Source organism: Bombina bombina, chromosome 2, assembly GCF_027579735.1.
Source record: "Bombina bombina isolate aBomBom1 chromosome 2, aBomBom1.pri, whole genome shotgun sequence".
Lineage (NCBI taxonomy): Eukaryota > Metazoa > Chordata > Amphibia > Anura > Bombinatoridae > Bombina > Bombina bombina.
The window spans coordinates 493,752,405-493,775,278 of NC_069500.1; the positions used below are offsets into that span (position 1 = coordinate 493,752,405).

Sequence of the window (22,874 nt, forward strand, 5' to 3'; positions counted from 1 at the left end):
AATGACTTGGAGAGGATCTGCAAAGAGGAGTAAGACAAAATCCCTCCTGAGATGTGTGCAAACCTGGTGGCCAACTACAAGAAACGTCTGACCTCTGTGATTGCCAACAAGAGTTTTGTCACCAAGTATTAAGTCATGTTTTGCAAAGGGATCAAATACTTATTTCACTAATTAAAATGCAAATCAATTTATAACATTTTTGAAATGCGTTTTTCTGGATTTTTTTGTTGTTATTCTGTTTCTCACTGTTCAAATAAACCTACCATTAAAATTATAGACTGATCATTTCTTTGTTAGTGGGCAAACGTACAAAATCAGCAGGGGATCAAATAATTTTTCCCTCACTGTATACATATACATATATATATATATATATATATATATATATATATATATATATATATATACACAGGGAGTGCAGAATTATTAGGCAAATTAGTATTTTGACCACATCATCCTCTTTATGCATGTTGTCTTACTCCAAGCTGTATAGGCTCGAAAGTCTACTACCAATTAAGCATATTAGGTGATGTGCATCTCTGTAATGAGAAGGGGTGTGGTCTAATGACATCAACACCCTATATCAGGTGTGCATAATTATTAGGCAACTTCCTTTCCTTTGGCAAAATGGGTCAAAAGAAGGACTTGACAGGCTCAGAAAAGTAAAAAATAGTGAGATATCTTGCAGAGGGATGCAGCACTCTTAAAATTTCAAAGCTTCTGAAGCGTGATCATCGAACAATCAAGCGTTTCATTCAAAATAGTCAACAGGGTCACAAGAAGTGTGTGGAAAAACCAAGGCGCAAAATAACTGCCCATGAACTGAGAAAAGTCAAGCGTGCAGCTGCCAAGATGCCACTTGCCACTTGCCACCAGTTTGGCCATATTTCAGAGCTGCAACATCACTGGAGTGCCCAAAAGCACAAGGTGTGCAATACTCAGAGACATGGCCAAGGTAAGAAAGGCTGAAAGACAACCACCACTGAACAAGACACACAAGCTGAAACGTCAAGACTGGGCCAAGAAATATCTCAAGACTGATTTTTCTAAGGTTTTATGGACTGATGAAATGAGAGTGAGTCTTGATGGGCCAGATGGATGGGCCCGTGGCTGGATTGGTAAAGGGCAGAGAGCTCCAGTCCGACTCAGACGCCAGCAAGGTGGAGGTGGAGTACTGGTTTGGGCTGGTATCATCAAAGATGAGCTTGTGGGGCCTTTTCGGGTTGAGGATGGAGTCAGGCTCAACTCCCAGTCCTACTGCCAGTTTCTGGAAGACACCTTCTTCAAGCAATGGTACAGGAAGAAGTCTGCATCCTTCAAGAAAAACATGATTTTCATGCAGGACAATGCTCCATCACACGCGTCCAAGTACTTCACAGCGTGGCTGGCAAGAAAGGGTATAAAAGAAGAAAATCTAATGACATGGCCTCCTTGTTCACCTGATCTGAACCCCATTGAGAACCTGTGGTCCATCATCAAATGTGAGATTTTGTCTGGGAGGCTGTGGTTGCTGCTGCACGCAATGTTGATGGTGAACAGATCAAAACACTGACAGAATCCATGGATGGCAGGCTTTTGAGTGTCCTTGCAAAGAAAGGTGGCTATATTGGTCACTGATTTGTTTTTGTTTTGGTTTTGAATGTCAGAAATGTATATTTGTGAATGTTGAGATGTTATATTGGTTTCACTGGTAAAAATAAATAATTGAAATGGGTATATATTTGTTTTTTGTTGAGTTGCCTAATAATTATGCACAGTAATAGTCACCTGCACACACAGATATCCCCCTAAAATAGCTATAACTAAAAACAAACTAAAAACTACTTCCAAAACTATTCAGCTTTGATATTAATGAGTTTTTTGGGTTCATTGAGAACATGGTTGTTGTTCAATAATAAAATTAATCCTCAAAAATACAACTTGCCTAATAATTCTGCACCCCCTGTATATATATATATATATATATATATATATATATATATATATATATATATATATATTGGACGTGCACTCATAGGAGGCAGCCTACCATGCCATATGTGGCCAAAGCTTAATTAAATTTTAATTAAAACAAAAAAAAAAAGTAAAAAAAATAATATTTCCCCCCCATGTAATGCTATGGAGAGGCAGGTACAGGAACGCTTCTCTCCATTGCAGTACATGGGTGAAAGGAAAAGCTGTGCTGCAGCGCCACCTGTGTTCTGTCAATATATTAGCAGCAAGAAGTAGGACCAATAGGAGGCACCTAGGGTTGCCACCTGCCCCGGTATCACCGGGACAGACCCGGTCTGACCCTGCATGTCCTGTGTCCTGGAACTACACTGAAATGTCCCGGGCTAAGAGCTCCCCTGGTGCAGCAAGCAGCAGTGAGTAAAGATTTAAAAAAAAAAATTAGCTGGCCAGAGGAGCTCTTAGCCCAGGGTAACGGTTACTACAACAATACTGGGTAGGTGGAGTCTGGAGGATGGTGGTGTAGAAGGGGGAAGAAGGTTGAGGAGGGAATTCGTCACATCACATGACGATCCAGCAGAGAGCGCGGTAGACTGAGAGGTCAGGCGTTGGTGCGGTGCGGGCTGCCATACTATAGAGAGGGGCAGAGACAGGAAGAGGTAGTGGTGTGTGTGTGCAGCCCTGTGCTGTTTATCTGTCTCTGAGAGCAGAAGCGACCATCAGCTGGGGCACGCCGAACAATATGGCACTGGTAGCCAAGGTAAGAATAACCTGAGGGGAGGTGTCAAAAGCGAGTTTGGTTTCAGGGCTACTCTGAAGGCTGGATGCTGACTATGTATTTTTATGTGGGACAGGAAGAGGGACATAGGGAAAGGGCCCCAGACCCCAGTGGGAGTGAGAAAGGAGGTTGGACAGGGAACTAGCAAAGGAAAAAGAAAGTTAAAGGAAGGCTTAAAGGGACAGTGTATTGAAAAAAAAAACAAAAGTGTACTAGTTAAATTATTAGATGTTGGTAAACTTTGCAGTATACATGAATTACACATTTTGCAACTATAGCTCCTAAAACTGAGAAACACTTTGATGTGATAAAGGGTTTTCAACACTCCCTAAACTAGCTGTCTACAGCCAGGGAGTCACTGGCTGACATGACTGTCTGTGAACTATGTAAACAGCTGAGATACTGATATTTTAGCAATTAAAACCATAACTGCAGCACAGAGACAAAGTTAGCAGCTACAATCAGACTGCCCTTCCTGCCTCTGTCCTGGTAAAACTGCTGTGCTGTTTCCTTATTAACCTCTCTGCACGGTTTTGAATTCGCAAGCAGATAGTTTAACAGAGTGTGTGTGAGGAGTTACTTTTGTAGCTCAGGTGTGTGAAGAAGCCTTACGTTTGGATTTGAGTACACTGTCCCTTTAATAAAATGCAATATGAATGTATAATATCTATTCAGTTGTGGGGCCGTCTCAGTAAGCTTTGGGAAATTACACAAGGATGGTGAATATTAACTTTATACGATAACAGAATTGTGATGTATTTAAATTGTTTAGTAAATCTGAGTGAGAGATTGTGATTATTAATATCATGAAGACCAGAGAAAATAACAAAGGCAAAACGTTAGGTTTTAAGGATAGAACTCATTACAGTATTTGGAGTGTTGCTTTATTGAAATATATAGGGCTAGGCTAATTTTTGTTATGGGTGGATGATGCTAATGTTGAATTTAAAATAAGTGAAGTTTCCCCCCTTGGGACTATTCTATTAAATAAAAGGATGTGAAAGTGGCACATCTAATTTTGGTCCCTCTTGCACAGATAAATGCAAATATTTGACTGTGGGGAAAAAAAGGAGACATTAAAGGGACATTAAACACTTTGAGATGGTAATATAAAATGATAAATTGTATATAATAAAACAACTCTGCAGTATACTTTCATTAGTTATTTTGTCCTATTTGCCTGAAATTCCATTCTGAAATTGTGAGCTTTTCAGTTCCTGTTAGAAATGGAAGTGCAGAACACTGTTAAATCCAGTACAACCATTGGCTGCACACTCTAGTGACCTATTTATAACTGACCCTAATTGGCCACAGCAGAGAAGGTAACACAAGTTACAACATGGCAGCTCCCAGTGTTTTATAGACACTAAACCTTTAAACTTATTTTGTCACTTTTTAAACAACTAATGAAACTTTAAAAAATACATCTACATGTTAGTCATGGACTAATCTTTTCTTTGAATGCATCATTCTATCTAGCATGTATTTAGTGTTTAATGTCCCTTTAAAGGTTTGATTACTTCAAAGAATTGTAATAGGGAAGCCAAAACTTGTATATAGAGCTGTGTATAAATAGTTTATGTAATATTTGTAAGCAGTGTCTTTTTAGCACATGATTTTTTTTCTTTCTTTTTTTATCTCTTTATTGCATTTGATCATGACAGCAATCTGCAGCTTGCTCCTCGACTGTCCCCGGTACTGCAAATTGCTTAATATCAAAAACATTTGCCCATTAGCCCAAAAACGTTGTCATAGTTATCATCATTCATATTATATGAATGATGATCACGATGACAACGTTTTTAGGCTAATGGGCAAATGTTTTTGATATTAAGCAACCTAATTTCTGCATCTCAATCATCCATGCCTGCACCTGTATAAAGCCTGTACCTACTACTGAGTTCCATTGGCAAAAATAAAAACAATAGTTATGTTTATAGGCCTGAAGTATAAGATCAAAAATAAATGCATTGTTTTGTTTTTTATTAAAGAAAATAAAATTATTTGGCTTAGAATGTAAATATATATATATATATACTAGGGCCATTTTTTGCAGTACAGCGGTCCCACCCCTTGCGCTCTCTCCTTCCCCCTCTCTTTTGCTCTCTCTCTCTCTCCCCCCTCTCTTTTGCTCTCTCTCTCTCCCCCTCTCTTTTGAGCTATCTCTCCCCCCTCTCTTTTGCGCTCTCTCTCTTCCCCCTCTCTTTTGCGCTCTCTCCCCCCTCTCTTTTGAGCTCTCTCGCTCCCCCTCTCTTTTGCGCTCTCTCTCTCCCCCTCTCTTTTGTGCTCTCTCTCTCCCCCTCTCTTTTGTGCTCTCTCTCTCCCCCTCTCTTTTGCGCTCTCTCCCCCTCTCTTTTGTGCTCTCTCTTTCCCCCATCTCTTTTGCGCTCTCTCTCCCATCTCTTTTGCGCTCTCTCTCCCCCATCTCTTTCGTGCTCTCTCCCCCTCTCTTTTGCGCTCTCTCTCCCCCCTTTTGCGCTCTCTCCCCCTCTCTTTTGCGCTCTCTCTCCCCCCTCTCTTTTGCGATCTCTCCCCCCTCTATTTTGCTCTCTCTCTCTCTCCCCCCTCTTTTGCGCTCTCTCTCTCCCCCCTCTTTTGCGCTCTCCCTGTCCCCCTCTCTTTTGCGCTCTCCCTGTCCCCCTCTCTTTTGCGCTCTCTCTCCCCCTCTCTTTTGCTGTCTCTCCCCCATCTCTTTTGCGCTCTCTCTCCCCCTCTCTTTTGAGCTCTCTCTCTTCCCCCATCTCTTTTGCGCTCTCTCTCCCCCTCTCTTTTGAGCTCTCTCCCCCATCTATTTTGCGCTCTCTCTCCCCCTCTCATTTGAGCTCTCTCTCCCCCTCTCTTTTGAGCTCTCTCTCTCTCCCCCTCTCTCCCTCTCCCCTCCTCTCTCTCTCCCCCACTCTCTTTTGTGCTCTCTTTCCCCCTCTCTTTTGCTCTCTCTCTCTCCCCCCTCTTTTGTGCTCTCTCCCTCCCCCTCTCTTTTGCACTCTCTCCCCCCTCTCTTTTGCTCTCTCTCTCTCCCCCATCTCTTTTGCACTCTCTCTCCCCCTCTCTTTTGAGATCTCTCTCTCCCCCATCTCTTTTGCACTCTCTCTCCCTCTCTCTTTTGAGCTCTCTCTCCCCCCCTCTCCACTCTCTCCCCTCCTCTCTCCCCCCTCTCTCTCCCCCCTCTCCTCTCTCTCTCTCTCTCTCCTCCTCTCTATCTCCCTCCCCTCTGTATCTCTGAATCTCGCGACGCCGCCCGACCACGCCCCATTCACGGCCATTCATGTTCAGCCACGCCCCCTACACACCGGCCACATCCCCTGCTCACACCCGGCCATGCCCACTTCTGCCGCAGATCAGCTAGGGAGTAGGACTCAAAGGCCAGGTGTGTTTGTCCTCGTGCCGTCTCTACTGCGCATGACAGCTTCGGACAAACACACTTGGCCTTTTATATAATGTATATTATATATCTAAAAATTTATTTCAATATTAATTTGAGGCCGTGACAAGCCACGCCCCCAACCACACCCCAAGCCACACCCTCTCCACGCCCACTTTAAAAGTGTCCAGGAATTTTTGGGCAAAAGGTGGCAACACTAGAGGCACCCCTCTTGATGCCTCCTAGCAAGTAAAGGATATATAGAATAATCAGAAGGAGGATTCAGTGAGCATGGGTCATGTGACACAACTGGAAGCTGAGGTAACCTAAGAACAGATGACACCAAGCAGAAGAGTAAAGTAGTTTTCTACATCTCTTGTGATTCACAAATTGTGTTCAGATGCATCTCATTAACAAGGAGGACAGTAAGTGAGCATAACCCAATTTGATCATGACAGCAATCTGCAGCTTGCTCCTCGACTGTCCCCGGTACTGCAAATTGCTTAATATCAAAACATTTGCCCATTAGCCCAAAAACGTTGTCATCGTTATCATCATTCATATTATATGAATGATGATCACGATGACAACGTTTTTAGGCTAATGGGCAAATGTTTTTGATATTAAGCAACCTAATTTCTGCATCTCAATCATCCATGCCTGCACCTGTATAAAGCCTGTACCTACTACTGAGTTCCATTGGCAAAAATAAAAACAATAGTTATGTTTATAGGCCTGAAGTATAAGATCAAAAATAAATGCATTGTTTTGTTTTTTTATTAAAGAAAATAAAATTATTTGGCTTAGAATGTTAATATATATATATATATATATATATATATATATATATATTTATATATACACTAGTCCTAAAGCCCGTTCACACGGGCCATTTTTTGCAGTACAGTGGTCCCACCCCTTGCGCTCTCTCCTTCCCCCTCTCTTTTGCTCTCTCTCTCTCCCCCCCTCTCTTTTGCTCTCTCTCTCTCCCCCTCTCTTTTGAGCTCTCTCTCTCTCCCCCCTCTCTTTTGAGCTCTTTCTCTCTCCCCCTCTCTTTTGCGCTCTCTCTCTTCCCCCTCTCTTTTGCGCTCTCTCCCCCCTCTCTTTTGAGCTCTCTCTCTCCCCCTCTCTTTTGCGCTCTCTCTCTCCCCCTCTCGTTTGCGCTCTCTCTCTCCCCCTCTCTTTTGCGCTCTCTCTCCCCCTCTCTTTTGTGATCTCTCTTTCCCCCATCTCTTTTGCGCTCTCTCGCCCATCTCTTTTGCGCTCTCTCTCCCCATCTCTTTCGTGCTCTCTCCCCCTCTCTTTTGCGCTCTCTCCCCCCCCCTCTTTTGCGCTCTCTCCCCCCTCTCTTTTGTGCTCTCTCTCCCCCCTCTCTTTTGCGATCTCTCCCCCCTCTATTTTGCTCTCTCTCCCCCCCCCCCTCTTTTGCGCTCTCTCTCCCCCCTCTTTTGCGCTCTCCCTGCCCCCCTCTCTTTTGCGCTCTCCCTGTCCCCCTCTCTTTTGCGCTCTGTCTCCCCCTCTCTTTTGCTGTCTCTCCCCCTTCTCTTTTGCGCTCTCTCTCCCCCTCTCTTTTGCGCTCTCTCTCTTCCCCCATCTCTTTTGCGCTCTCTCTCCCCCTCTCTTTTGAGCTCTCTCTCTCCCCCATCTATTTTGCGCTCACTCTCCCCCTCTCATTTGAGCTCTCTCTCCACCTCTCTTTTGAGCTCTCTCTCTCCCCCCTCTCTCCTCTCTCTCTCCCCTCCTCTCTCTCTCCCCCCCCCTCTCTCCCCCTCTCTTTTGTGCTCTCTTTCCCCCCCTCTCTTTTGCTCTCTCTCTCTCCCCCCCTCTCTTTTGCTCTCTCTCTCTCCCCCCTCTTTTGTGCTCTCTCCCTCCCCCTCTCTTTTGCGCTCTCTCCCCCTCTCTTTTGCTCTCTCTCTCTCACCCATCTCTTTTGCTCTCTCTCTCTCCCCCTCTCTTTTGCTCTCTCTCTCTCTCTCCCCCCTCTTTTGTGCTCTCTCCCTCCCCCTCTCTTTTGCGCTCTCTCCCCCTCTCTTTTGCTCTCTCTCTCTCACCCATCTCTTTTGCACTCTCTCTCCCCCTCTCTTTTGAGATCTCTCTCTCCCCCGTCTCTTTTGCACTCTCTCTCCCCCTCTCTTTTGAGCTCTCTCTCCCCCCTCTCCACTCTCTCCCCTCCTCTCTCTCCCCCTCTCTCTCTCCCCCTCTCCTCTCTCTCTCCTCCTCTCTCCTCTCTCTCTCCTCCTCTCTATCTCCCTCCCCTCTGTATCTCGCGACGACGCCCGACCACGCCCCATTCACGGCCATTCACGTTCGGCCATGCCCCCTACACACCGGCCACACCCCCTGCTCACACCCGGCCATGCCCACTTCTGCCGCAGATCAGCTAGGGAGTAGGACTCAAAGGCCAGGTGTGTTTGTCCTCGTGCCGTCTCTACTGCGCATGACAGCTTCGGACAAACACACTTGGCCTTTTATATAATAGGATATGTATATTATATGTCTAAAAATGTATTTCAATATTAATTTGAGGCCGTGACAAGTCACGCCCCCAACCACACCCCAAGCCACACCCTCTCCAGGAATTTTTTGGGCAAAAGGTGGCAACAGTAGAGGCACCCCTCTTGATGCCTCCTAGCAAGTAAAGGATATATAGAATAATCAGAAGGAGGATGCAGTGAGCATGGGTCATGTGACACAACTGGAAGCTGAGGTAACCTAAGAACAGATGACACCAAGCAGAAGAGTAAAGTAGTATTCTACATCTCTTGTGATTCACAAATTGTGTTCAGATGCATCTCATTAACAAGGAGGACAGTAAGTGAGCATAACCCAATACTGACAGGAAGTCAAAGGGTCAATTCAAATTTAAAACCATAATTTAAAACCCAGAGTTTGAAGTTAAGTGTGCAGTGTCCACATTATGTAAATTAAAGTTTTTGACATTGAATATTGCTAAGCCTCCCTTTTTCATGGTTATTTGATTTAATTAGGTACAAACTCCATATATGTTATGTCTGTTCAGTCAGAGGATGCAGTATCTATTTTTATGTTTCTCTGTGTCTCCATTTATTTAAAGACTGCTGTTAACTTGTAATTCACAAATCAATTGAAAGCTGTTGCATTGTGTTTTTAATATGTGCTGCTTTTATACAAGTTTATATTAATAAAAGGAGATAATGAGTCATTTAAAAACTATATGTAATTATTGCAGTTAAATGTTTTTAGAAATAATGCCACTGTAAAGTAACTGGTTAAACACATAGTCAAAGGGAGACATTTCAAATTAAACTTTCATGATTGAGGTAGAGCATGCTATTTTAATAGACTTTTCTAGTTATTTATATTTTGAGAATTAGCATTAACTGTTACTAGCCCCATGTCAGCAAATCAAATTAGTTTTTGAAAGGAACATGAAAGTCATAATTACATTTCCATCATTCAGATAAAAATTGCACACAAAAAACACAACTTTCTATTTTACTTTTATTATTTTGTACTTCATTCTTTTGGTATCCTTTGGTCTCCTTCGTTGAAGAGCATACCTAAGTGGGATGTGCACGTGCGTTTCTTGAACACCATATTGCAGCAGCAGCTGTGTTGGCAGCATTGATAACTTGTCCTTTGTGTAAAACTTGTATGGTAAATTATTTTTTACAATACAGTAGTGAGTAGAGAAGAGATTGTGTATCATTCTAATTGCTTAGTAACTGGTACTGTGCCACAGAATTGTGTGAGTGTGTATGTGAGCAGAGTGTGTGTGGGTGTCAGTGAGCAGTGTATGTGTGCTTTATTCTCCAGGTAATCAATACATTTCCGATGAGCTGGTGCTTTAGTGCAGTGTTTCTCAACAATGGTCCTCAAGTACCCCCAACAGGCCAGGTTTTCATTATAGCTGAATCAGTGCACAGGTGAAGTAATCACCTGATCAGTAACTCAGTGGTTACTAACTTGCTCTCACCCATCACCTGATTATGTCACCTGTGCACTGGTTCAGCTATCGTTTAAATCTGCCCTGTTGGGGGTACTTGCGGCCCTCTATACATGTGTTTCTCCGGCGTATCATATCTAGTGCCTCACCAGCCTCTGACCTCACTGCACATCACTATATATATATATATATATATATATATATATATATATATATATATATATATATATATCAAAATAAAAAAACAGTGGTACAAGTTAAACAATTTAATACACTTCAGCAGGTAAAGTGGATCATTGGGAACAAATTAAAGGGGAGAAATTTTTGAGTAAACTGTCCTTTTAAAGTAATACAAAAAAACTAAAGTACAACAAACAAAAGTGCCAACAAATTCTCATATTATGCTGTATTTGTTGTACTGGGCTTGTCTATTCTTCACATTAAAAAATGCAGAGAAAAGTCGAACAGTCCTTAGAGAAGTATAGCAAAATTTGCGTGTGTAGAATCTTATGAAATATCTCGCATTACTCGAGAATTATTTAGATCATTGCATCTAAGCGGAGAGATTTAAGGGAGGCATCTCTTATCTCTCTGGAACACACAGGCTTTGTACTTTATCTTAGTGAGTGTTATCCATGGACAGTCCCATTTTTGGCTTTCTGTCCCTGTCTTTTAAAGGGATATCCCGGTCAATGTTTAAAATGCACACAGATAAATTACATCTTTGAGTAGAAACATATGTGCAATATACATGAATTGGCAAAAATGCTTGTAAAAGTTATCACTGTTTTAGTGTTAACTGAGGCAACAGGTTTGATATTCTCAAGGCACACCAGCATTTTAAATACTGCAGCTGCACAATGGGGTATGTATTATATCATTAATTAACTAATTGAGTCATTACCAGATTATATAAAAAAAAAACATAGGGTCTCTTTTAGCAAGTACTGTGTTTATATTGTTGCAAAAGGCATATTCAAATTGATTTTTGAAACAGCCAATATTATGAGTGTAACTATACCGGTTTACTTTCAACTTGTAATACCAGCAGTGAGTCCGACAAGTGCAAACACTCACGATAAACCTCTTATCGCTCACAAGCAAATGTTTTTCGCTCCACCAGTAATCTGGCCTTTAACTGGATAGTCCTGTTTGTGATCTCTCTCCCACTCTATATTCACTAAGTTTGTGCCATTTTTTTATAAAACCAGGACCACCTAAAACTGCCCCATATCTACCTGACCACTCCCCCAGATACTGAAATAAGCATTTTGCCAACTGTGACTGCCCTGAACCACTTGGTTCCATACCTGGGCTTTTTGAGACAGATGCTGCCCAGAAAATGTTGGGAGATGTGCAAGCCGCATGTTATTATATGCCATAAATAGGAAAAGGTACTTCAAGCTGTGTTACACATTTATGACTACAGCGAGGATTAAAACTATGGACATTTATGTGTCCATTTTTTTTTGTGCATAAAAGTTACTGGTGATCCAATCAAAATACCAGACTGTGTAGTTCAACAACAAGGACCTGGCAATTCTAGGTATGTGCTCCAGCAGTGGGTGGTGCTCAATCCATGACAAAATACCCAACTGATCAATAGGTACACAAATGCATGGTCAGACAGAAATGTACACACACTTATATGCACAAACAGGTTCATACATACGCACACATAACAAATACTATCGCATAGAAAAAAACACACAGCTCTTACACACTCTAGTACACTAAACATATATATATATATATATATATATATATATATATATATATATATATATGTATAAATATATGCAGATAAAGTTGACTGTTCTTAATATTACAAAGAAAATTATATAATACATATAAATGAGCAGCTGTTAAACATATTAAAAATATTCTGTGTGTGAAACAAGGTTAAATAAATATGTTTAAACTTAAGGTGAAACTAACACTATAAGGGGACGATTTATCATTTGTCTGGCGGACATGATCCGCTGTTGGGATCATGTCTGCCAGACATCGATAAATGCTGACAGCATACTCTGTCGGCATTTATCATTGCACAAGCAGTCCTGCAGTATGGTATCGGACGGATTGATGTCCGCAGCCTCAGAGGCAGCGGACGAGTTAAGGAGCAGTGGTCTTAAGAACGCTGCTTCTTAACTCCTGTTTCCAGCGAGCCTGAAGGCTTGTGCGGAAACAGGGGTATTTGGGCGCCATTCGGGCCATGATAAATCGGTCCCACAGTGCCTGATTGTGTGCATGTGGGTCCTGGGACCCCTTTGCTCAATAGCTGAGAGCTCCTATGTAAAAAAGTTGATTTATTCAGCACAATAACATTATTAAGAAAGAAGTGCAGTAATCCATATTGAAACAATCACTTTTAGAAAAACAAATTAGTACAGTGTCCCTTTCATTTATATTTCCTATTTTAGCATAGCATTTATATATCATTTTCTGAGTACATTATCTTCTCAAATATTTATATATTTGAAAGTCTTTACCCAGGATTCACTATTTAACTTAGATTCACTAACAACCCGTTTAAGCTCTCCACTTTTTATACTATTCTGTGTTGCTCATTCACAAAAATACTGAGACGCAAACAGAATAAGTAAAAGTGTGAGCTTTGGTGAATTGGTTTTATATCATAAGAAAAGAACATTAAAGATTGTAAGGACTGGAAAGATAGGAGAAATGGATGAGAACGTGTAATGAATCTACCCCACTGTATGCTCAACCTCTGTGGGACGTTTCTATATACTTGTCTTGATGTTGTTAGGGTGTTAAACAATGACTCAATGACTCAAACTCAACCTTTAATTATGACAGATAGATAAACTTACAGATAGATAGATAGACTTACAGATAGATAGACTTACAGATCGATAGATAGATAGACTTACAGATCGATAGATAGACTTATAGATAGATAGATAGATAGATAGATAGATAGATAGATAGATAGATAGACTTACAGATAGACATTTATTTATTAATTTATTCATTACCTTGGTGTAGAAAGTATGTTGGTTTCAATATGAGACAAATCACAATAGCTGCATCTTTACATTATTACTGTCTGTTCTGTGTATACAGATCAAGTACATTGGAAACCATTAATAATGGTACAAGGTGGTAATAAATGACACTGGTATTGGTCCACCACTGCTAGAGATAAGGATGTTATGGTTATATTCTGTGTGTTTACAAGCTATCTGCACACAGAACATAGACAAAGCTATAGAGCAAGTATAAATGTATACTGTGTTCATGTGTAGACAACTAACAGGCTAATGTAGGGTTAACCACTGGGTATTAGGTGCTGCCCATTGATGCTAAGAGTGGGTGTGGCACCGTGGGCGTGTAATGAGGTATCGCACATCACCTCATGTCTGTTACTGCTATTAAAGCATGAGTCCTGCTGCCTGGCTCATATGTAGCATATCTGCACATCCCCAGCTGCACCAGGGAGCTGTGAAACAGCTGATCACTTTCTGTGAGGAAGATGTGGGCTGTTAGGATGATGCTGGGAAGCCTCTTGTTTTCTTTTTCAGGTTTAGTGAGAGGGGAGAGAACTCACTCCAGGTACAAAAGAGGCTGGATGATGCCTGGGACATTGTGGTGTGGAGCTGGAAATGTTGCTGAAAACATCACCAACTTAGGTAAGGGGAGCACTCACACATACTTAAAGGGTGTCAATGTCTACCATTAAAGGGACACTAAACACCTTGAGATTATATATATATATATATATATATATATATATATATATATATATATATATATATATATATATATATATATATATATATATATATATGCCCTCTCTTTTGTTCTTTTGCTAGGGTATTTAATTATTTAACAAATTCCTTTTTTTCCCACTGTGCTTTTAACCCTCTTGGTGTTAAACACATAGTCAAAGTTGTTCTCCATTCATATCCTCATCTGGAGCAGTGTGGTGCTTAAACACATAGTAAAAGAAAGGGAATGTAAAATGTAACCAAATATAGCATTTTATTTTTACACTAGAATATCCCTTTCATTTACAGACACCTCTCACTCCTTTACCCATACATTCCTATTTTATCACACACAGATATTGCAGGACATCAGTTGTGTTATAACAGTGCGCTGTTATCACCTACTACACAATGCCTAATTACAAAAGCTTTAATATATTATTATTTTTATTTCAAACTATTCTTATCATTTTAAAATGCTCCTGTTACATTTGTTATAAATTAAATTTTGTGTAACTTCCTTTTAACTCTGAATAGCCGCATGTGTGTGAATGACTCACTCCTAGTGCACTGATTGGTAGAGAATCTCACACACACCCCTTGGTATACTACATGTCATTCCCTATAAGCACAATTATCTATGATCCAGTGACGTGCAGTGACGTCAGAGGCTGGTGAGGCAGTGGCTAGGATACGCCTTCATTCTTTAGATATCCTTTGTTGAAGAAATAGCAATGCACATGGGTGAGCCAATCACATGTGGTATCTATGTGCAGCCACCAATCAGCAGCTACTGAGCATATTTAGATATGATTTTCAACAAAGGATATCAAAAGAATGAAAAAAATAGATATTAGATGTAAATTGGAAAGTTATTTAAATTTGCATATGGGATTGATATGGGTTTCATGTCCCTTTAAATGGTGTCTTGGAAAACTGGTCAACTTAGTAAACATCTGATTTTAGTCTAAAAGGATTGTAACAGAAACTCTTGCCAGATAACACAAGGCTTGCTCTGATTATGAGATCTAGAAATCCATGCCCATTAAAATATGTTTAAAACATACTTTTTACTTTAATGCTGCAAATTATGCTTATAGATTCTTTCATTATGCAGTAAATATAAAAATGTCTTGATCCAGTGGCGGCTGGTGAAATTTAAAGATGGTGGGGCGCTTGGCCTCACCCCTTTAAATAAAGCCACACCATCAGGTGGCACTATCAATTCATTAATTAAATAAATAAAAGGTAGACAGAAACACAGAAAAGCATTCGGGGGGAGAGGGAGAGACAGAGAGAGAGACACAATCACACACAGAGGGGTTAGAGAGAGAGAGAAAGAAAGAGAGAGAGACAATCACACACAGAGGGGTTAGAGAGAGAGAGAAAGAGATAGAGACACAATCACACACAGAGGGTTAGAGAGAGAGAAAGAGAGAGAGACACAATCACACACAGAGAGTTAGAGAGAGAAAGAGAGAGAGACACACAATCACACACAGAGGGTTAGAGAGAGAGAAATAAAGAGAGAGAGAGACAATCACACACAGAGGGTTAGAGAGAGAGAAAGAGAGAGAGACACAATGATTCAATCACATACAGAGGGTTAGAGAAAGAGAGACACAATCACACACAGAGGGTTAGAGAGAGAGAGAAAGAAAGAGACACAATCACACTCAGAGGGTTAGAGAGAGAGAGAGAGACACAATCACACACAGAGGGTTAGAGAGAGAAAGAGAGAGACACAATCACACACAGAGGGTTAGAGAGAGCAAGAGAGACACAATCACACACAGAGGGTTAGAGAGAGAGCGAGAGACACAATCACACACAGAGGGTTAGAGAGAGAGAAAGAGAGACACAATGATTCAATCACATACAGAGGGTTAGAGAAAGAGAGACACAATCACACACAGAGGGTTAGAGAGAGAGAGAAAGAAAGAGACACAATCACACACAGAGGGTTAGAGAAAGACACAATCACACACAGAGGGTTAGAGAGAGAGAGAAAGAGAGACACAATCACACACAGAGGGTTAGAGAGAGAAAGAGAGAGACACAATCACACACAGAGGGTTAGAGAGAGCGCGAGAGACACAATCACACACAGAGGGTTAGAGAGAGAGAGAGAGACACAATCACACACAGAGGGTTAGAGAGAGAGCGAGAGACACAATCACACACAGAGGGTTAGAGAGAGAGAAAGAGAGAGACACAATCACACACAGAGGGTTAGAGAGAGACACAATCACACACAGAGGGTTAGAGAGAGAGAGAAAGAGAGAGAGAGACACAATCACACACAGAGGGTTAGAGAGAGAGAAAGAAAGAGAGAGAGAGAGACACAATCACACACAGAGGGTTAGAGAGAAAGAGAGAGAGACACAATCACACACAGAGGGTTAGAGAGAGCGCGAGAGACACAATCACACACAGAGGGTTAGAGAGAGAGCGAGAGACACAATCACACACAGAGGGTTAGAGAGAGAGAGAGAAAGAGAGAGACACAATCACACACAGAGGGTTAGAGAGAGACACAATCATACACAGAGGGTTAGAGAGAGAAAGAAAAAGAGAGAGAGAGACACAATCACACACAGAGGGTTAGAGAGAGAAAGAAAGAGAGAGAGAGAGAGACACAATCACACACAGAGGGTTAGAGAGAAAGAGAGAGAGACACAATCACACACAGAGGGTTAGAGAGAGACACAATCACACACAGAGGGTTAGAGAGAGACACAATCACACACAGAGGGTTAGAGAGAGACACAATCACACACAGAGGGTTAGAGAGAAAGAGAGAGAGAAACACAATCACACACAGAGGGTTAGAGAGAGACACAATCACACACAGAGGGTTAGAGAGAGACACAATCACACACAGAGGGTTAGAGAGACACATAAGGGATGAGAGAGTCTGAGGGGGAGGAAGAGAGACAGAGAGAGAAAGAGACCATGGGGGAGAACAACACATAAGGAGAGAGATGGATAGAGAGAGAGAGACACACACACATACAAGGGGGGGGGGGGAGGGAGGGACCACTGCATTTTTAAGTAATAAAACAGAATCCTTTTCAGTAAAATCTTACTTTAATAAGATGGGGCTGAAACAGTGCTCTCTGTGCCTCTCTCTTCCTGCTCTGTAAGGATTCAGGAAGTGACAGTGGCACATTCCACTGCACTTAGAGGGGAAGAACAGAACTCTCTTTTTCACTTTAGCAAAGCTAGCAGGTTCACAGGACAGCAACAAAATAAATGAAAGTTGTTTTTTTCCGTTTTTGTTTTATTTTATATCATTTAACATCCAGCCCCAACTTTAAGTTCCATTTACTAATGCCTCTCACTGGATTGGTTCAGCCCAAATAGGACTGCCTCAAATAAGCAGTTAATGGGCCATGCAATGATCTTAACCACTTTCATCCAGTAGATGGCGCAGCATGTTGTGTAATGGTGGGCAGACCTGCTTGTGCCTCTTCATTGCACAACATATAGCTGTGAAAAAAAAAAAAATGCTGGGGAAAAAAATACAATTTTTTTTTTTTTTTTTTTTTTTTAAAGTCAATAAAAAAAATATATTTTTGCCCATATGAGAGGTGAAGCACTGCCTCACCTGCCTCTAGTGACTGCACATCACTGCTATGATCACATATTCTTACCATTTCCTGTTTCTCTCTCTGTTTAGGTGTATTCCATGGAGCAGATCTTTGCTGCAGAGAACATGACTTCTGCTCTCATCAAATTCAAGCCTATGAATTAAAGTATGGAATCCGGAATTACCGACTTCACACAGTGTCACACTGTGACTGTGACCAGAGGTGAGAGTCACAATTTAAATGTAACTTTATGCATAATGACTTATGTTGTATAGCTGCGCTTAGTTATTACCAGTCAATATTTATCTCTGGCATGGCCTGTTCTGCTTCCAGGTCATGCCAGGCTGTGTTAGAGTGAGATCCTTAATGCCCAGCTCTCTGTATGCTCATCTCGCCCCAGGTTGTCTCTGACCAGTGTGACTGACTGTGTGCTCATCTCACCCAGGTTGTCTCTGACCAGTGTGACTGACTGTATGCTCATCTCACCCCAGGTTGTCTCTGACCAGTGTGACTGACTGTGTGCTCCTCTCACCCCAGGTTGTCTCTGACCAGTGTGACTGACTGTGTGCTCATCTCACCCCAGTTTGTCTCTGACCAGTGTGACTGACTGTGTGCTCATCTCACCCCAGGTTGTCTCTGACCAGTGTGACTGACTGTGTGCTCCTCTCACCCCAGGTTGTCTCTGACCAGTGTGACTGACTGTGTGCTCATCTCACCCCAGGTTGTCTCTGACCAGTGTGACTGACTGTGTGCTCATCTCACCCCAGGTTGTCTCTGACCAGTGTGACTGACTGTGTGCTCATCTCACCCCAGTTTGTCTCTGACCAGTGTGACTGTCTGTGTGCCCATCTCACCCCAGGTTGTCTCTGCACTGACCAGTGTGACTGACTGTGTGCTCCTCTCACCCCAGGTTGTCTCTGACCAGTGTGACTGACTGTGTGCTCCTCTCACCCCAGGTTGTCTCTGACCAGTGTGACTGACTGTGTGCTCCTCTCACCCCAGGTTGTCTCTGACCAGTGTGACTGACTGTATGCTCCTCTCACCCCAGGTTGTCTCTGACCAGTGTGACTGACTGTGTGCTCATCTCCCCCCAGTTTGTCTCTGACTCGTGTGACTGACTGTGTGCTCCTCTCACAGCAGGTTGTCTCTGACCAGTGTGACTGATTGTGTGCTCATCTCACCCCAAGTTGTCTCTGCACTGACCAGTGTGACTGACTGTGTGCTCCTCTCACCCCAGGTTGGCTCTGACCAGTGTGACTGACTGTGTGCTCCTCTCACCCCAGGTTGTCTCTGACCAGTGTGACTGACTGTGTGCTCCTCTCACCCCAGGTTGTCTCTGACCAGTGTGACTGACTGTGTGCTCCTCTCACCCCAGGTTGGCTCTGACCAGTATGACTGACAGTGTGCTTACCTTATTCCAGGCTAGATTAGAACTACAACCTTTGAAGAGTTCTATTGCTATTTATTTGCCTAGCAGACACTTTTTTTACCCATCCATGTAACATGAAACTAGAAACCGTATAAAGCTGGAGCCTCAGAGCAGCAGTGAGATGTTATTTAAAGGGGCGTGACATTTTTCTTACATGATTCAGATAGAGCACTTAATTTAAACAACTTTCCAATTTACTTCTATTATCACATTTTCTTTGTTCTGTTGGCATCCCCTGTTGAAAGCAGGAGAGAATGCTCAGGAGCGTGCACGTGTCTGCAGCACTACATTGCAACAGTTTTGCAAGAATGTTATAAATTAGGAAGAGCACTAGATGGCAGCACTAGACATTTGTATGCTAACTACCTAGATATATCTTCAACAAATAATAACAAAAAAAACAAACAAAATTTAATAATAGAATTAAATTGGAAACTTCTTTTAAAAAAATAGTATGCTCTGTCAGAATCACAAATAAACGTTTTTCATGTCCCTTTAAAGTGCAAAAAAGAAATGAAAATGAAAAATGTGTTCAACCTAAAGGGATATGAAAACCAAAATGCTTCTTTTGTGAACGTATCATTTTAAGAAATTTTGCAGTTTACTTCTATTTTCAAATGTAGTTCTCTTGCTATGCTTTGCTTAAAAAAAATCAGTAAGGTAGGCTCAGGAACGTGCACATATCTGGAGAACTACATAGCAGCAGTTTTGCAAAAATGCTTTTAAAACGGACACTAAACACTAAATACATTTTATGCACCTCCCTCTAATCATAAGTGCTGCTATTATGGAACCGAGGTTACACTGCAGGTATCTGAAGTAGAACTACTGCACGTGTGCAAACAGGTCAGCAATGGAATGTAGTGACAAGTAGATTTCAACCTGGCGGCACACATAACTAGAGGGAGGCAGGGAATAACCTCAATACTACGCTGATATATTGTATTTATTGTTTAAAGTCCCTTTAAAGGGACACTCAATCAAAATTAAACTTTCATTATTCAGATAGAGCATGCCATTTTAAACAACTTTCCAATTTACTTCCATTAACTAAATGTGCACAGTCTTTTTATATTTAAACTTTTTGAGTCACCAGCTCCTACTGAGCATGTGCAAGAATAAGTGTGTATGCATTTGTGAATGGCTGATGGCGGTCACATGGTACGTGTATGCATTTGTGATTGGCTGATGGCTGTCACATGGTACAGGGGGAGTGGAAAAAGACATAACTTAAAATTGTCAGAAAAAAAAATCTACTCTCATTTGAAGCTCAGACTAAGTGCTATTGCATTGTCTTGTTATCTTGCATTTGTTGATTATGCAAATCTACTGTGTTGACTGGTCCTTTAACAATGTTATACTTTGTGCAAACACTGCTGCCATCTAGTGCTCATAAGCAATATTGCACAGCTGCTGCCATTTAGTTCTTCAGACACATGCACACTACCTATCTAGGTATGGGAAGAAAATACATTTGATAGAAGTCAATTGGAAACTTTCTTAAAAGTCATGAAAGAAAAATGATGAGTTTCATGTTCCTTTTTAGAAGGTGGACAAGGAGTAAATGAAGACGGAGAAGGGAGCTTTAATAAGAAGGTAGTAGAACATAGTGATTTCATCATTTTTTATTCCTGGATAATTTTTTAAATACCCAATGATAATGTCTTAAGCCCTCTGCCATGTGCTAACCACTGCCCGGTAGCCTGGGTGCTCTGTGCATGTCTGACTTTTACTATTGGTATAATAAATCCACTAAGAGGTCCTGTCGGCTTCACCATTTCCTGTGTTATTTCATGGAGCTGATTTACTAAAGAAAGGAGACATAAGTGACCTTTACCAAATCAGCTGCTAGAATAACAGGCACTAGTGAGGCTGGAGAGGTTTAAAGTGAATTTTGCTCATAGTTTATATAGTTTATATTTATACATCACGTGATACAGTCAGTGTATCTACCACATTCCAGATGGGTACTTACCTCCACCCTCACACTCAGCTTCGAGCCTCCTATGTATTTATCTTGTGCCGACCTCTATGTGCTTATTTCATGCATGACGTCTGTGTTCTCCCCAGGTTCAGACTCTGTCTTCTTTCTCTCAATGACACAATATCCTCACTTATTGGCATCATGTACTTCAACATCCTGGAGATGCCCTGCTTCACCCTGAACCAGGAGGAACAGTGTGCCGAATGGCATTGGTGGGGAGGGTGAGTGTGCACATTTGCTACTGGTATGTCTGTCTCTGTGCTAACATCTATGGCTATTCTAGGGCGTGCTGAAGGTGCCATTTATTATTGAAGTAACATCAAGCCCAACCAGTTTGCTCATATATCATATAAAGCTAAATTAGTTTGTAGGATAGCTTTATTAAATAAACTTCCAGTAGAGAATGCCTGGGATAAGAATGAATCAACCACCCTTTGGTGGTCCTGTTGTTGTTCTTTTTGTGAAAAATAATTTCAGAATCGGCTATTTAAAAAATAAAATAAAACATTGCTACATTGTTTAGCGAATTAGAGCAGGTGATTTTTGTGCTATCGACCCTGCAAGTCTGTATGTTTAACTCAGGTACAGCTGGCTAACCAATCATAATAGAGCATGTCATTTTTGTGCTATTGACCCTGCAAGTCTGTGTGTTTAACCCAGGCACAGCTGGCCAACCAATTATAATAGAGTATGTCATTTTTGTGCTATTGACCCTGCAAGTCTGTGTGTTTAACCCAGGCACAGCTGGCCAACCAATCATAATAGAGTATGTCATTTTTGTGCTATTGACCCTGCAAGTCTGTGTGTTTAACCTAGGCACAGCTGGACAACCAATCATGATAGAGCATGTAATTTATGCTCTTAAATGTCCCTTAATATACTTGAAAGTTTCTACCTTATCGCTTTTCTCCATTCTCTCCTCTGAGAGAGAAATGAATAAATATAGGAATATGTGGTAGAATATGTTTGCACCCACAAATGGTCACATACATAGTTCCCTTGCTCTGTGTTCTGCCAATTGTATTTGCTGATATATTTCAAAATTCTATTTGCAGCTGTAAATCCTTTGACTTGTTACCAAAAGCTGAAATGCAGAAACAAGCCATGTACAATGATACCCACCACATGAAGATAACACACTCCTTGCACAAGGACCACTATACAACCAACTCATCTACCTACAACACAACAACATTACGTTCCTCTTTCTCAGAAAGGGGGAAAAATACCAGCAAACAAACATTTATGAAGAAGCAGCAACAGCACAACAAGCTAAGAAAAACAGAAAAATACCCTAATGGACAGAAAGAAAGTGACAATTTTATCCTGTGTAGAAGAGATAGCAAAAAAATAAAGAGAGACAACCAAGTACCGCAAATAAGAGACACTCAGATGGTCAGAACGGACTTGCTTGGTCTTCTAAGTACCGTAACGACAACAGACAACCCGGGTCTCAGCACAAGAGACACTGAGGCAATTAGACGAGACAATCAGAACTTACAAGAAAAGACAGTCAGAGACTCACAAAATACAGCTCTGAACCGAGAGGAAGAAAAACACAGAAAAGTAAGAATGAAAGAGGTGAAAAGAAAGAAAAAGATGGATATTCTCTGCAGGAGACAACGTATCTCTAGAAAAGTGAAGAATGATCAGAGGTTTAGAGGAAACAACAAAGACTGAAATTTGCTGATTAAAGGGATATTAAATCCATTTTTTTTATTCAACAATTCAGATAGAGCATGCAATTTTGAGCAACTTTCTAATTTACTCCTATTATCAATTTTTCTTTGTTCTCTTGCTATCTTTATTTAAAAAGCAGGAATGCAAAGCTTAGGAGTCGGCCCATTTTTGGTTCAGTACCTGGGTTACGCTTGCTTATTGGTTGGCTGAATTTAGTGCAAGCGCTATCCCGGGTGCGGAACCTAAAATAGGTCCTAAGATTTACATTGCTGCTTTTTAAATAAAGATAGCAGAGAACGAAGAAAATTTGATAATAGGAGTAAATTAAAAAGTTGCTTAAAATTGCATGCTCTATCTGAATCATTAAATAAAAAATTTTGGTTTAGTGTCCCTTTAACAAAGATAATCCATTGCCAAGATTACCCCACAATGGAGATGCTTCC

The 22,874-nt window shown here is 41.3% G+C and overlaps 1 protein-coding gene across 1 annotated transcript; it reads left to right on the top strand.

Annotated features, from left to right (window-relative positions):
- The first annotated feature begins 13,432 nt into the window (after nucleotides 1-13,432).
- On the top strand, nucleotides 13,433-22,433 carry PLA2G3 (phospholipase A2 group III). The gene is made up of 4 exons (XM_053700557.1): nucleotides 13,433-13,667; nucleotides 17,428-17,560; nucleotides 20,838-20,972; nucleotides 21,807-22,433. The coding sequence occupies exons 1-4, from the start codon at nucleotides 13,511-13,513 to the stop codon at nucleotides 22,429-22,431; spliced, it is 1,050 nt and encodes a 349-aa protein (XP_053556532.1). The 5' UTR covers nucleotides 13,433-13,510; the 3' UTR covers nucleotides 22,432-22,433.
- Nucleotides 22,434-22,874: the final 441 nt, after the last annotated feature.

What these genes read in the sequence shown, in the direction of transcription:
- PLA2G3 (XM_053700557.1), top strand. Translation starts at nt 13,511, where the DNA reads ATGTGGGCTGTTAGGATGATGCTGGGAAGCCTCTTGTTTTCTTTTTCA. An exon ending in TGAAAACATCACCAACTTAG is followed by an intron (nt 13,668 to 17,427) that starts GTAAGGGGAGCA and finishes CTCTCTGTTTAG; the next exon opens with GTGTATTCCATGGAGCAGAT. An exon ending in GAATGGCATTGGTGGGGAGG is followed by an intron (nt 20,973 to 21,806) that starts GTGAGTGTGCAC and finishes TTCTATTTGCAG; the next exon opens with CTGTAAATCCTTTGACTTGT.